This window comes from Bufo bufo, chromosome 11 (genome assembly GCF_905171765.1).
Source record: "Bufo bufo chromosome 11, aBufBuf1.1, whole genome shotgun sequence".
In the NCBI taxonomy this organism is placed as follows: domain Eukaryota; kingdom Metazoa; phylum Chordata; class Amphibia; order Anura; family Bufonidae; genus Bufo; species Bufo bufo.
The window spans coordinates 86,833,559-86,849,437 of NC_053399.1; the positions used below are offsets into that span (position 1 = coordinate 86,833,559).

Here is a 15,879-nt window from a genome sequence, read left to right on the forward strand (position 1 = left end):
TTTTAGGCTTCGCTTCACTCCCAAGCGTGTCAGGACACGTCCAACAATTACAAGATTTCAGGGCCCCAATAAAGATGTCTGACTGGACCTGAGATTGACCTTAAGAGAACTTTTGGTGGGCATGCAGTATTGAATTATTACACTTGACAGCTTAACCAAAATATTGCCCCTCTTAGTGTCATCTATCTACATCGGTTTCCTTTTTTTTTTTTCCAACCAGGGCTCTAATGGCAAGGTGGTTGAAAGATTATCTACATTTCGGGAGTAAGAGGTCTCCACCACAGCCTCCCAAGCCAGACTACACAGAAAGAGAAATCCTTCGTGCCTACAGAGCTCAAAAGAACCTCGATTTTGAAGACCCATATGAAGACAAGGGCAATGATAAAGGATCCCAGCCCAGATTGGAGGAACTACAGTTTACTATAGTTTCTCCTAGACACCGTCTTATCAAGGTGGAGCCATCAGAATGTAAAAGGAGGACTACGCGTGGGATTCACAAGAGAATGTGGAAGGACTGGTGAGTGTTCACTCAGTAATTGTGATAATAATCATTCCATCTGAGGTACAAAAGTAATCAGTTCTGATAGATGGAGAACCATTCATTGAGTATTTTAGGGCATCTGGTCAACGGCTCAATTGTACATTGAAGCATGTTCTTCTGTGGCTCCATTCATTGTACCCCCAGTAGTCAGACTAGAACTCTCACTAGTAGTTAGAGCAGTGTACCCCCTCCTCTCCAGAAGTAAGAATTTAATAGAAAAAAATAGTTTACTCTCATCTTAACTTTTTTAGTCATCAGAGGAGGATCCCGCTTCCCCCGTGGTCACAGGAGCTCGCCTACCTCTCTTCTTATCACAGCAAGCTCCAGCTCCCCAGTAGCTAAGTCAGACCTCCCTTCTCTTTACTGATCACTGCAAGTCCACCTTCTACCTTCTTCAACAAGCAATAAAAGCAAGAGCCCACCCCTTTTTGGGGTCACAACAAGACCAACCCTCTGCCTTCCTATTAGTCCACTGAAAATCCTCCCGGATGTACTTACCTTCCACAAGCTTCGGCAATGTGCTGTCTGATGGAAGGACATTTATATGAGCCAGATATCAGCTGCTGTGCATTTCTTGCACTCAACTTCGGTAAAAGATATTAATGTACAATATGACAGCCTCTGTATGCTCTTTCTGCCTGACAGGAGAAGTCTATGACCAGTTCTCCAGGGATAGATTGAGCTGGATGTTGTCAGAAATAGCAGCTCCATGCATGGACTTATTTTTTGTTTGTCCTGTAACAGGTCACCGGAGGTCACTGAATATTCTAATCCATTTGATATGAAGAGCAATCAGTTTGACCATGAAGACACGGAAGACACCAGTTTATATGGAACCATATGAGAGTCAAAAGCCAATAGCAGGTACTCTGAAGGTACTTTGTTAAGGTGCCTTAAAGGGGTTTAGTCTCTAAAAATATTATCACCTATCCACAGGACAGATGATAACCATTAGATTGCTGAGGCTCCTCTACTAGGACTTTCACTGATAGCAAGCATAGATCCCAGGTCACCCTACTAGACCATCAAGGCCACAATGAGGACAAACTGTATGGAGCAGTGGACACGTATATGCAATGCTGCTCTATATTACTATATGGAAGCTGTTGCAAAACTACAACTCTCAGAATGCAGACATGTCGATGTAGTTTTAATTTTGCAGTATCTAGAGAACAACAGGTTGCAGAACTCCGCAGTAGACTGTAATGGTAAGAGCCACTGCATATTTGCAGCCACCTTTCCTCTCCAAAGGAAGGACATAAAAATAAAATGTGTGGCCCTAAGATTCTTGGTCCACATCTAAGGTCCCATAAAATGTCTACCTGCAAAACCTTTGAAGCGATCCAGGATTGGGAGGAAACTTTTTTGGGTGTCTTGAGCTTATCCCTCAAAATTTCCTCCTGTGAAGTGAGTGGAGAATATTATCATTTACATATATTGTTTTATCCACTTATATGTTTAGGCCCTCACGGGTCCAATATCTGGTAGCACCAGTTTTTTACCTGCACTTTTTTATTTTCTGTGCAAGATATTCACTCAGGATCTGAGTGTTTTATTCTAATATCCATTCCTTTTACTGCTTTTACCACGATCTGGTAAACATAAGTATTGATTTTAATACCTCTAGACCTACAGTGCGACTTTTTACTAACTTCCATTTATCACCGTTCCGCACGTATCTGAGTACATTTTTCTTATAAATATGGCTATTGTCCTTTTTTTTTCTTTGACTGGGCGCGAATATTGTGGTTTCTCCCTTTTTCTTCTCTATACAATGCAACTTGACATGCAGCATAATACCAATGTATGCAGATTAGCTTTCTTTCCAAAATAGAAAAAAAAGATGTGCCACCATTTGGAAGGTAGCTATCCTTTAAGTTGATGTTCGACCCTTTAAACAGGCCTCGAGACACAACTTAGGACTTTAGTCAAGCTAGTACCTCATTTGTAGACACCTGTTTCACAGTAATTGCTCCTCATTAGTGCATAGCAGAGAGAACTGGCATAGGCTTTATTCCTACAGTCAGTGTTTGGGCAGTGATTTCCATCACACCTAAACCAGGATTGGAGCCTCCACAGACATAAGGTATAATGGAAACATTTGCACCTGTTCAGTGATTAGAGCCACACCTGGTTTTGGCTCACAATCACTGATGGAAATTACTGCCCAAAACACCGACGTGTGAATGAGGCCTTTAGCTGGGTGAGAAAACTTTGTCGGGGATCCAGGTAAGAGCTTATTTCTCCTTGTGAAGAGTGTCTAGTAGGTGTATGGAGTCTTATAGACTATACATGCTTCTCTCAGAAAAAGTATACAAATGACCTCTGATTCCAAAAAAAGATAAGAAAGCTGTGTCTCTGATGCCACAGATGTAAGGTAGCTATTAGTGTTGGTCGAGCATCAAAGTGCTTGGGTGCTCGAGTAGAACACCTCTGGATGCTCGGTGCTCTACTGAGCACCCGAGTATAATGGAAGTCAATGGAGAACCCGAGCATTAAACCAGGCAGCCCTGCTCTGAAGAGGGGAGGGTGCCTGGTTCATAGGAAAAGGTCAGAAATTGATGGAAATATCACTGAAATGGTTTGGGAACAGCATGGGGAGGATGTCTGGATGCATCTTGGACTCCCAGGTCGCTGCTGGGAACGATGTTGTCCGAGTAGTGCGCCACTTTTACAGACTGAGAATAATACGCACTAAACCGAAGATAAAATCGATTTTAGAGGAAAAATTGTTAGGAAATATTCTTTCCTGTATATTTACTTGTATATAAAGTTCAAGTGCTGCCAAAAATTACATGGAAGAGGCACTCCGATACATCCTGTATATCACATAAAGGAGGCCTCATTCACATTGTGGAACAATTGTTCAGGTAGTGGGACTCCTACACTCATAAAGCCTATGCATTGAGGGAAAGGGCTGCCAAAAATGACAAGGACCCAGCACTACAATACACCCTTTATTACACATAAAGGAGGGCACCCTACACAGCCTTGAAAAATTATGATTGATGGCCTGCTGGTGACCCTCAAAAATATTAGGAGCAAGGGCCTGCTGATCTGACCCTTGTTTTTGTTGTGCGTCCCTGACCGATTCGTTAAACTTTTTTATCAGAGAAATTCCTCTTTCTGCGGTATCATTGACCACCTTAAAGGGAACCTGTCACCGGGATTTTGGGTATAGAGCTGAGGACATGGGTTGGTAGATGGCCGCTAGCACATCCGCCATACCCAGTCCCCATAGCTCTGTGTGCTTTTATTGTGTAAAAAAAAACAATTTGATACATATGCAAATTAACCTGAGATGAGTCCTGCCCCACTGGCGGCGGGGCAGGCCAGCACCTCCAAGGCGTAGAGCGCCAATTCGTGCCACATATACAGCCTTGGACACCCAGTAGTTGTAAGGCACAGAGGGATCACTGAGGACGCTGACACGGTCTGCTGCTTACTCCTTCACCATCTTCCAAAATTTTTCCCTCCTTGTGACACTAGGCCGCGCATCAGGTTGAGGGGGTGCTGGCGGGGTGTCATAAAACTGTCCCAGGCCTTGGAGAGTGTTGCCCTGCCTCTGTTGGAACTGCTGTGTGCTCCCCTTGTCTCCCCTCTTGATTCTCCAAGGAACTACGGACTCTGCCGTCAGCGTTGTCAGATGGAAATTTTTTTAGCAATTTTTCCACAAGGACCTTCTGGTATTGCACCATTTTGCTAGTCCTCTCCACCACAGGAATTAGAGATGACATTTCCAGGGCCAGCAATTTGGAAAGGTGCGCATTTAGTGCTATGGTCTGTGGGTGGGTGGCTGAGTATTTGCGCTTTAGTTCAAAGGCCTGGGGTATAGGCATCTGTACGCTGCGCTGGGACACAGAAGTAGATGTGCTAGCTGATGGTGCTTGCGAAGGTCTAGGTGCATGGCGGGAGGCACCTGGGCCTGCGTCTTGGACAGGGGATTGGCCAGCACGTAACACAGGGGAAGAGGAGGCAGTGGTGTGACCCGCAGACACTGATAGTGGACCCAGGCATTCGACCCACCTATTACGGTGCTTTGATGCCATGTGGCAGATCATGCTGGTGGTGGTGAGGTTGCTAGTGTTCATGCCCCTGCTCATTTTGGTAAAGCACAGGTTGAAAATGACAATTCTTTTATTGTCTGCACTTTCATCAAAAAAGTGCCAGACTGCGGAACACCTACCCCTTGGCATGGGAGATTGCCGCAAGGGGGTGCTCCGGGGAACAGTTGCGGGCCTGTTTGGTGTGGCCCGCCTTCTTCCTTTTGCCACCCCACTGCCTCTTCCAGCCTGTTGCGGTGCTGCGGATCCCTCCCCCTCTGTACTACTGTCCTCTCTCGGCTTGCCATCTTCGCAGGTTGGGTCAGTGACTTCATCGTCCACCACCTCCTCTTCCACTTCCTCACTCTGGTTATCCTCCTGACTTGTTGAACTAACAACAACCTCAGTTATTGTCAACTGTGTCTCATCCTCATCATCAACCTCTTGAGACACTAATTGCCGTTGACTTATTGGCAACTGTGTCTCATCATCATCATCCACCTCGTGAAACACTAATTGCCGTTCCCCACCGTCATTTTCTTGTGACTGTGGATGCTTAAGAGTTTGGGAATCAGGGCACAAGATCTCCCCATGTCCATCTTCAAGCAGGCTTGTTGAGAGGCCCATATCCGAGTGTGGGATCATTTGTTTGCCAGGACTCTCCTTGGTGGGAGGAAGAAGTATCAGGGTGAGGATTCTGTTGACCAGACTCTTGGCTACTGAGACTGGACTTGGTGGAAAACAGGGTGGTGCTTAACTGACTGGAGGCATTATCTGCTGCAATCCAACTGACCACCTGTTCGCACTGGTCTGACTTCGAGAGTGGTGTCCTGCACCGCCCTGCAAACTGGGACATAAAGCTAGGTATCGTGGATGAGCGTGTTTCTTGTGCTCTGGCAGCAGGCACAGTTTAACCGCGCCCAGGGCCATGGCCTCTGTGTGCACCATCAGCAGCACGGCCACTTTCCCGTCCCTTACTGCTCGCCTTGCACATATTAAATGGTAGATATGCTTGCAAGTATGTCACACGTACAATAGGTTTTGTAAGTGTATGCGCAAATAAAGTACACAGAATGTCACAGATATTTTTAGGATGCGCACACGTTAAACAGGAGATGTAGCACAGATAATGTCGCTGTCCGCACCGTCTATGAAAAAAGTACACTGAATGTCACAGATAATTTTAGGATGCGCAAACATTATACAGGAGGTATAGCGCAAGTAATGTTGCTGTCACAGGCGGCTAATAAAAAAATCCTCCATTTTCACCCAGGCAGCCCCCCTGACTTGAGCAACCGAGCAGTTCATGCGCTGATCTTCTCTTTTGCCCTGCGCTAAATTGCGAAGGGCAAAGGTATTTTCAAGAGTTCCGGTGACGTACCGGGCTCTCCATGGGGCTGCCAGGAAGCCCGGTGACGTCACCGACACTGATGGGCGGGCTTTAGCTCTGCCCTAGCCAATAAAACGGCTAGGGCAGCTCTAAAGTATGCCCATCAGAGCCGGTGACGTCACCGAACACACTGCCGGGCAGAAGCTTCCGCCCGGCAGTGTGTGATGTAAACAAAAGAGCTCGTGCTCTGCGCGATCTAGCGCAGGGCAAGGGAGCGCATCGGAGTATTAGATGCTCCGATGCCAACTTCAGGGGGGCTGCCTGGGTGAAAAAAAGGGTTTGTCCGGGTTCAGCTCTGAACCCGGACAACCCCTTTAATGTCACTAATATTTAGGACGCGCAAACGTTATACAGGAGGTATAGCGCAAGTAATGTCGCTGTCACCAGCGGCTAATAAAAAATTACACTGAATTAATGTCACTGACATTTAGGATGGACAAACTTTATACAGGAGATGTAGCACATGTAATGTCACTGTCCGCAGCGGACACGGTCTACGGAAAAAGTACACTGGATGTCACAGATATTTTTAGGCTGCGCACACTTTACACGGGAGATGTAGCGCAGATAATGTCGCTGGCACCAGCGGCAAAAAAAAATTACACTGAATGTCACTGATATTTCGGTTGCGCTAACGTTATACTGTAGATGGAGCGCACACCTGTGAAGTGAAAACCATTTCAGGGGACTACCTCTTGAAGCTCATCAAGAGAATGCCAAGAGTGTGCAAAGCAGTAATCAAAGCAAAAGGTGGCTACTTTGAAGAACCTAGAATATGACATATTTTCAGTTGTTTCACACTTGTTTGTTATGTATATAATTCCACATGTGTTAATTCATAGTTTTGATGCCTTCAGTGTGAATCTACAATTTTCATAGTCATGAAAATAAAGAAAACTCTTTGAATGAGAAGGTGTGTCCAAACTTTTGGTCTGTACTGTATATAATTTAACTCACCTTAATCCACTTGCTCGCGCAGCCCGGCTTCTCTTCTTTGCTGCGTACAGGAAAAGGACCTGTGGTGACGTCACTCCGGTCATCACATGGTCCATCACATGATCTTTTACCATGGTGATGGATCATGTGATGGATCATGTGACGGACCATGTGATGACCGGAGTGACGTCACCACAGGTCCTTTTCCTGTACACAGCAAAGAAGAAGACAGAAGAGATTGTACTATGCATTCTGTATTCAGAATGCTATTATTTTCCCCTATACCCATGTTATAAGGGAAAATAATAATGATCGGGTCTCCATCCCGATCGTCTCCTAGCAAACGTGCGTGAAAATCGCACCGCATCCGCACAAGTGATGCGTGAAAATCACCGCTCATGTGAACAGCCCCATAGAAATTAATGGGTCCGGATACAGTGCGGGTGCAATGCGTTCAACTCACGCATTGCACCCGCGCGGAAAACTCGCCCGTGTGAAAGGGGCCTAACAAGGGTTCGTAAGAATGCTCGTTAGCAATAATCTGCCGGTGTAAAGGTGCCACCGATTACCTAATGAATGGCTGAAATGCTCATTCATTGGGTTATAAGATAGTTTGTGTGGTCACCTAAATCCTTGTTTGCAGGCAGCGGATTGTGATGACTAAGTAGACTCTGCTGCCGGCATACAATGATTCTGTATTGGGACATGTGATGGCATTAGTGATCGCTCCTCCTCATACCGTGGAAGAGATCGCTGCATGTAAATGTCTTGTTCACTGACAAGCAGACGATTGCCTGGAAGGAACGCTTCCTTCCTGACAATCGTCTGCTCAGTTGAGCAATGTAAGTCTAGACATGGCTTCCCAGCACTAACAGCTGTGAGAGAACCTGAATCCTTGGAGATCAATTGATCACCTCTTCGGCTTCTTTGTGAGACAACCTCTGTATTTTTTAGGATTTGCTATGTTGTGTTAATTTTTATGTTTTAGTCCATTTTCATGTAAAAGATAAGAGGCTAATTATATTTGTACCAAGCCCAAAGTATTTTTATAGCTTAAATTTGTCAGAAACCTGGATGCTGAAATCAGAGCAATAGCAAATCAGAGCCAGAAGAGGAATATAATCTAATGAGCACACCGGATATGCAACAGAGGCGCTGTCCGCAAGGGGTCCCTTTAAGATGAGATAAGTGTTTCGTGACGCCAGTTGCAATGAAGCAACAACGGGAGAGAGTTCCTTTAAGAAATGGTGTTGGTACCCAGGTGTAAGAATAGCCGAGTGGTATAGGGTTGCCTATAATGTCCCTTAATGTCTTGTGCACTTGTCACTGTGCTCCTACTTGGATACGCTGGAACTCCAGGCGTTGGCTCTGAAGCAGACAAAGGGGGTAGTTGAATGGTGGGATGAAGAATAAATTGAGTCCAGACCTTGTAATGAAGTTGAAAAGCAGCTTTACTTTGCATAAACGTTTCTACAAATGGTTTACAGACTTTATCTTGGTCCCAGCAGGCTTTAGCATCAACTCTGGCAGGCAAACAAACTCAACTCTGCTACATCAGTTGCTCTCTGGCTCTGCTGTACTGACAGGCTGTACTGACTGAATAACTTTGCTTTAGCTGTATACTGCACTTTCCTTTTGTAGTCTGTCTCTTAAGTTATACCAGTGAACTTTCTTCCTGGCTTCTGAGGCTTTAAGCTTCTGCCTCCATATCCAGCTGAGCTTAGGGTGCTCTGGCTGGCTTGGTTTGGGCTTGGGTACATCCCGAATATACATGGCCCTGCACACCTTCACCTAGCTTGGAGTAACCTCTAACTGGTCCCCACCCTTCCTGCAGAAAGTGGGACTCACCCACTCCTCCATAGAGGAGGGTTTAGAATGGAATGGAAAGCTCTATTCTACCTAACTGAAGCTCTGCCGTGTTTGCTGCCACCTACTAGTGAACCAGGTAAATTGCACGAACAATAACAGTTTCAACGAATAGATATGCACAGTGTAGTGGACCTGGAATAAATACACAAGATGACATGAGGTTAGACCAATAAATACTGTAGCAGGGTGCAGAAATGGTAACACCACTCTGGGGTGTTACAGATATGCCTAATTCAGACCCCATGGACAACACTGAAGATCAGGAAATAATAGCTGAGCAAAGTTTAGATAACCCATCAATAATGCCATCATCGGAAAAGCTATAAAGTTGCAAGGTCGGGGCCAGAACGTATTAAATGCAGCGCCATTCAATGTCTAGGGCACTGACGAATATGGGCGAATCTATCTCTGCCATAGAGTTTTAATGGAGAGCTCGACCAGCACTCCATTCAACTCCTTCTGGCCATGGTCTTGCAGATGGTGGGAACAGGGGACACCAAATCTGGGGATCTGTTAATATCCTAGTGGTTGTACCGATCTAGCAGTCATCTCCAATCTAGAGCCATTACTTTTTATTTTTTTCCGTTGATGGAGCTTTGTGAGGGTTTGTGTTTGGGCACCATTTTAGATTACATACAACTCTTTGATCACTTAAGCCGAGGTTTCTCGAATTCCTACCATTTCGACGGTAGCTCAGCTGTCAATCACTGCTGGGCTCCGTCATGTATGTCATGGTACACTGAGAGATTAATGGCTGTCCTGAGTTTGTAACTGGCATCATGTCATCAGACACATGACCACCAGGACCAATACATCTCATTGAGAGCATAGTAAAAAAGGAAGTGGAAATAAATCTTTATCTTGAAGCAGTAGAGAGGTCCTAAGAGTGGATGGAAGGACTGCCAATGAAGGTGGAGCTCCCAATACTTTATTCTTCCTCATCTACAGATCAGCATGATGGAGGAGAGAAGGTGACGGACAAGGTATTGCAGCTCTATGACTCGCCGTATAACGATAAATATAGGACAATCCCCCATGAAAGGTGCCAGCCATCCGAAGATGAAAGACCAGCTGACGAGTATGACCAGCCTTGGGAGTGGAAGAAAGATGACATCAGCAGAGCATTCGCAGGTAGGGGAGTAGGAGACAAGTATGGCTGGTTTTATTATAGTAGGTAACCTAACCTAACTTAGGAAATCTTATAGGTGCTATTATAACACTGCACTCATTATATGACCTTCCAAATTCGAAGTCAGGGATTGGTTAATAGTGTACCTATGCCTATTCATTAGTAGAGATGGGTCATATGTTCCTCTTCCCTGACAGCCTTTAATCCCGATTCTTAAGAGTCAGGACTTTTCCTGATTAAAGGTGCCCATGCACATAAGAACAAAGCCAGCTGAACCTGATAGCAGATGTCAGGGGAAAAAGAAAGATTTCAACACGTCCGACCCTATCTTCTCAGGGGAAATGAGCTACCACCAGATGTGTCTAGCAGTTCCACCCTGTTGAGAGGGAGCTTGGCTGAACCAAGCATACCGCATGTATGGGTAAGGGGAAGGATGTTGGTCAGGAGATTGAGCTGTCAGGTAGACTTGCCATCTTAAATGTGACCATACACCTTCAACAGGTTTTGGCTGAACAATTATCTCTCCAGACCACAACATGAGCATGTATATGTTCTCAATCAGGAGAGGGGAATATATTGTTGGCAGCTTATCTACCTCGAAAACACAAGGATGAGGCATGTTGAAATCAGTTGGTGGGAGAGTTGGGACTCCTCTATTAAATGATCGACAGGTCACAAAATCAATGGGTTTGGCCAACATTCATCTAATGTTTATGACGAGCTTGAAGCAGAGTTTACCCAATATTGACAATTTCATCCAAATTAATAAAATTTACATTTTGTATAACTTTTTAGCCAGTCGTATATGTAGGAGGCCTCATAGCAATGATCAAAATGGGCCCACCGTGTCTCTCCTTTCCACTTTCTTTGGGCCACTTCTTAACCCCTTGTCTGGTAACAATACAGTTCTTCTAAACAGGGGAGTACTTTAAGTTCCTCACCATTCACCTCTCTCCAAGGGTCCTATAGGAATAGCATGGCCCACCTCTATGCCACATACGCCCTTCCTTGCAGTGTACTCTCGAATTGGTGGCATCCACCCAACCCTTGAAGAAAAACCTAAATGTGTTCTCTTTTGTCATTTTCAGTACAGTTTGAGAGCTCAGCCTGGTCTTGTAGTTCTCCCCACATGAGAGCAAGGCTTCTACAGTCCAGTCCCAGAAGTCCGGTAAACCTCAGACCATCTAGCCCTGAGATGGCCGCTCATCTGAGAGAACATGGGTCTCCCCCTAAAGAGCTTATGGATTACTCAAGGGTGCGGAAAGCAAATTTTGTAGAGTTACAAAGACAAACGTGAGTCTTCCACCAGCAAATGTTGATGCAGAATGGGGAATACATTGAAAGATGACGTCTAACCCAAGTCTATGTCATATACAGGTGGTTCCATGGAGCTCTGAGCTGCACCGATGCAGAGAGACGCTTGCACAAAAGTGAACCTGGGAGCTTTTTAGTGCGTACAGAGGCTGAGAGTATGTTCTTCCTATCAGTTAGGTAAGCATGGGATCGGTGGGTTCTGTCCTATTCAATGCTTTTATTAGGAAGAAGAATTGACAGTACTCATGGATGAGAGGAGCCCCATAGTAAAAAAACAAAAAAACAAAAAAAAACAAAATGGGGGCTTGAAAGGGTAATCCTATCTTACATTTTTACGGCATATACACAGGATATGCCATAAATGTCTAATTGATTTGTGTTGCACATGTAGAATACTCACCTATCTCAAGGATAGGTGACCACACATGTTTCTCTCCACTCACCTCTATGAAAGTTATAGAAACATCCATGCACTCTTACTGTTATCACCTATAGAAATGAATGGGGAGAGCCATGCACATGCGTGGCCACCTCCCCATCCTTCCTTTATCTAAATGCACTGGCAAGTGGCTGTTCTAGAGAAAGGTGAGGGTGGGAATCCCATCTATCAAACATTTATGGCACATCTTGTGCTTATGATGGGAATAGGCCTTTAAATCAAGAAGTATTCCAGGATAGAGAGGCCCTAAATTTCTTTCTCAATCTCCTCATCAAAGGAGAGGAATGGTTGTGACCCTTGGGCTGGTTATCTTTAAGCGATTGCCCTATCATGCCAACTGCTTACCATAGAGGCAGACCACACCACTGCTATGGAGCCCATGGTGAAGGGTGCCTCGGCTCTGAACTCCTTCACCTGTTCCCAACATAAAACCACAGTATTTTCAGGCAGCCACCACTTGAGGAGCTTGGTTCAAAGAGGTTTTACAGCTTTTATTGAGCTCAATGGCAGCTGAATACATTTCTATACTGGTTGTCTGATGTAAATACATGGCGCAATACAGTGTTGAGAATGAGCACCATATTTAGAAAACATCAGTTCCACTTTACCAAGTTTGAAGTTGGGTAAAGACTGAAACAGGATGTGAATTTAGAATTTTTGTTTTATTTAAGAACATGTAAATTTGGCTGAACTTTTACAAGGAGGTGGTGGATCATACTAAGATTTACCCTATTCCCTATGATATCTGTGTACATTCCTGCTGGTTACAAAATGTCTTAATGCACATGGATGTCACTCAGACACCTCCACTACACTCCAAACTATACCCTTCTTATATTTCTGTACCCCTCTTTCATGTATAGACTGCTGCTGAAGATATCATTTTTGCTTGATGGTTGCAGTAGACCAGTGAATTAGTAGGTGACTCACACTGCATGTCTGTACTTTCTGTGAGTGTTGTGTGCAGAATCTCCAGTGTATTTCTATGAGCTGTAGCTTCACGCTGCTCTTCCTTTCCTATTTCTTGTAAATGCTAATAGGGATAGACCTATCACAAGCAGCAGGCAGATGCAGACATCCCAACCTGCAAAAACCCATTTCAGGGAGGTGCACTTCTCATTTCAGGGAGGTTTTCTTATTTTTTTCTTTCACAAACTTTTTATTAAATTTTCCAAACATATGCAGTATCTGCACACTTTGCTCTATGGTTTGGAGGACTGGGCTCATTACCCTGCCCCAAATTATCATATTTATGTATATGATTAAAGGGATTCTGTCACCACCTATCAGCCCTGTGAGCTAAACATCTGCTCATGTCCAGGGTAGCATTCTGATTTCTAAGGTGGCCTTATAACAGCTATTTGTGGCTTTATTCTGTGGAAAAACAGGTTTTACTAACCTGTCAATCATTGAATTAAGGTGCCCAAGCAGGGGAGGTCTGTGGATGCATGGTGCCCGGCCGCACGCATTGCTGTTCGTGCCCAGCGCCGCCTCTCCCTCCCTCTCCCTCCCTCTTTGAGATCCCGCGCGTGCGCACAGTCTCAGCCTGATGCGCCATTGCGGACTGCTGGCATCGGCTTCTTCTTGCACTGTGCGCACGCGCCCAGAAGGGGACACTGCTACAGGTTGCCGGAAAGGTTTACTGCGAGTAAACTAGAGATGGGAAGTTCGGATCTTTCACATGAATTGGTTCATTTGAATCAGTTCATTCAAATGATCCAATTCATGAATCAAATCTTCGGTTCATTCGCTGATCTGACAAGAAGCAAGTGAACCGAAGCTTAGGTTGCGCAATGCGCATGCGCGGATGCTTCGATTAACTTGCTGACTCGCTGAGTCGGCTCTTGGTCTGAGTCAGGAAGTTTATTCTTTAAAACCCTGTGTGTAATTATCTACCCCACTGTAGGAAAAAAATAAAGCATCCGGGGGGGGGGGGGGGGGGTGAATTTAACACTGGGGTAAATAATATAATAAAAATGGAGGGTTAAATGTGTAAATGTATTTAAAAAAATTACATCTCTCTCAATAGTTCTATAGCTACTGAATGAGACAGAAGAAGGGATGCCTTTAACATTATATATCTCCTTGAGAAGCCAATTTGACCCTAAAGGGTTAATTCAACCTGTAATCTAAACTCTGTGTCCTGTCACTTCTCTTATCTCTCTGCTCTGCTATCAGTAAACCTTTCTGGGATATATTGTCTCACATGCGGGTGTCAGGGAGCCGCCATCTAATAGCGGGAGACTCCCTGAACCTCCGGGAGACTTGAGATCCCTGCAGATGAGACAGTCTGAAGCTTCATCACATATGAATACACTGAAGATCCTGCACACAGCATTGATGCATCACACGGGAATGTATGGAGACCAGGTGGCAGTTAGGAAGTTCTACATCACTGGTCACTGGGAAGTGTCTCCTCTGTCTCCTCAAAGCCAGAGGCATGATGGGAAATGTATTCTGCATTAGGAGAACCATTCAACCAAGTGTAATAAGGAGTAAAGATGTCAGACAATAGATACATGGCTCTTCATGTAAGAGGACAACTTAGGGGCGTTACTCTTCTTTAGCATGAATAAAATTGATGGAGGAACCTCATCCTAATGGACTTCATCTTGATGTGATTTCTATGACCTAAAATCGAGCTCTAATCCGTCAATAATCTGAAAGTCCTTTATATTTGACAGGGGACGTGGAAGCATCTTACATGTGAAGGTGATAGGCCTGCCAGATGGTCGGTACATGCTCGGTGACAGTGGCCCATCTTTTCCATGCATCATTGATCTGGTCCAGCATTATATCCAGTCTCCACTGCTCTTCCCGGGAGAGGGACAAGTGTGTCTTCAGCATCCACTGCCTGCAGTCATACAATAATGAAACCAAACAGTGACTCTATGATTGTGACTTTACCATTAACCATTGGTAAAACAAAAGCCTTAAAACCAGAATGGAAGAAGAAGCATTTTGGACTAAAGAGCTTGTATTTTTAACTTTTTGACAAAAAATATCAATCATAATTGCAACTCAATTTTCTAAAAAAGCATCTCATAAAGTCAACATGGGTGAAGGACATGTGATGTCCTCCTCCACCTGGACTCAGAGTTGCCTGGTGGATCAAGTAACCTGTGGCATAGGGCTACACTGCCATTTTGGCTACTTGACCAAAGAGGAAATATGCTTTGTTTTGCATATAGTACTGAGCTGTAATACCAGACACAGCCTGTGGACAAGGGTGGTGCTGTTTTGGGGGTTTAAAATAATACCTTGTTTTTCTCATCTCATCATAAGCGACTTTGAAAAGGATCTGTCGCCTCTCCTAAGATGCCTGTTTTAATACATACTTGAATTCTCCATACAATTCTGAAGCATCTGTTCTTATAACTCTGCTTTGCTCCATTCCTCTGTTATTCCACCTAGAACTTTAATAATAAATTGAAAACTTGGTGTTATCATTCCCCTTGTTAAAGGGATGTGTCTTAATAGAGTCTGTAAAAAGACCCCCCCCCCCCCCTCTCCAACTGGTAAAACCCAGTTGTTAATTTATTCATCCATTTCTAGCAGGAATAACAGGGGAACACCACAACACACAGCTATAAGCATAGATGGCTCAGAACTATTATATTATTTTGAATGCAGGTATTTACTAAGACCTAGGTTGTCCTAAAGGCTATTTGGGGACTTTTTTTTATTATTACATTCTACTTATTTTGGGTACTTTTTTTTTTGGCTTGGCTAACCCCTTTAATAAAGACTACTTGTAATAGTATTTTTTTAGCCCAAAATTAGTAGGAATGCAATAATAAAAATGCCTCTAAAGGTATCCATTGCCTTTAAAGTGTATCTCAAGTTTTCAAAAATGAATAGTACAGGTGACTATAAGAAACTTTGTAATATATCTCATTAAAGATGATGCTTCCTCCTGGGCTTCTTGGGCTCTTTCCTCCCTTCCCGTTACTCAGCCACTTGTTTCTATTAGCACTCTGTCTCCAGCCTTAAAAAGTGTGTCAAGAGAAGAGTATGGATGAGGAGGCTGCTTCCAGCTAGTAAGTGATGTATTACCTCTCTCTGAACAGTGGTAGAACCTTATCTTACTAGTTATAGTAAAGTCAAAAGTGGTAAGTGTAGCAGAGCTAAGAAACTGCAGTTTGCGTGTCTCTCATTCAGCAGCCTCCTCCTCCTCTCTCCATAGACATCAATTTTAAAAGCAGAAGACAGAAGCGT

General features: G+C 44.3%; 1 protein-coding gene across 1 annotated transcript; it reads left to right on the forward strand.

Moving 5' to 3' along the window:
• The first annotated feature begins 227 nt into the window (after positions 1-227).
• On the forward strand, positions 228-14,532 carry LOC120981532 (SH2 domain-containing adapter protein D-like). Its single transcript, XM_040411068.1, has 6 exons — positions 228-517; positions 1,286-1,365; positions 9,728-9,910; positions 10,997-11,201; positions 11,286-11,399; positions 14,346-14,532. Exons 1-6 carry the CDS (start codon positions 228-230, stop codon positions 14,530-14,532), a joined length of 1,059 nt encoding a protein of 352 aa, XP_040267002.1.
• The last annotated feature ends 1,347 nt before the right edge of the window (positions 14,533-15,879 follow it).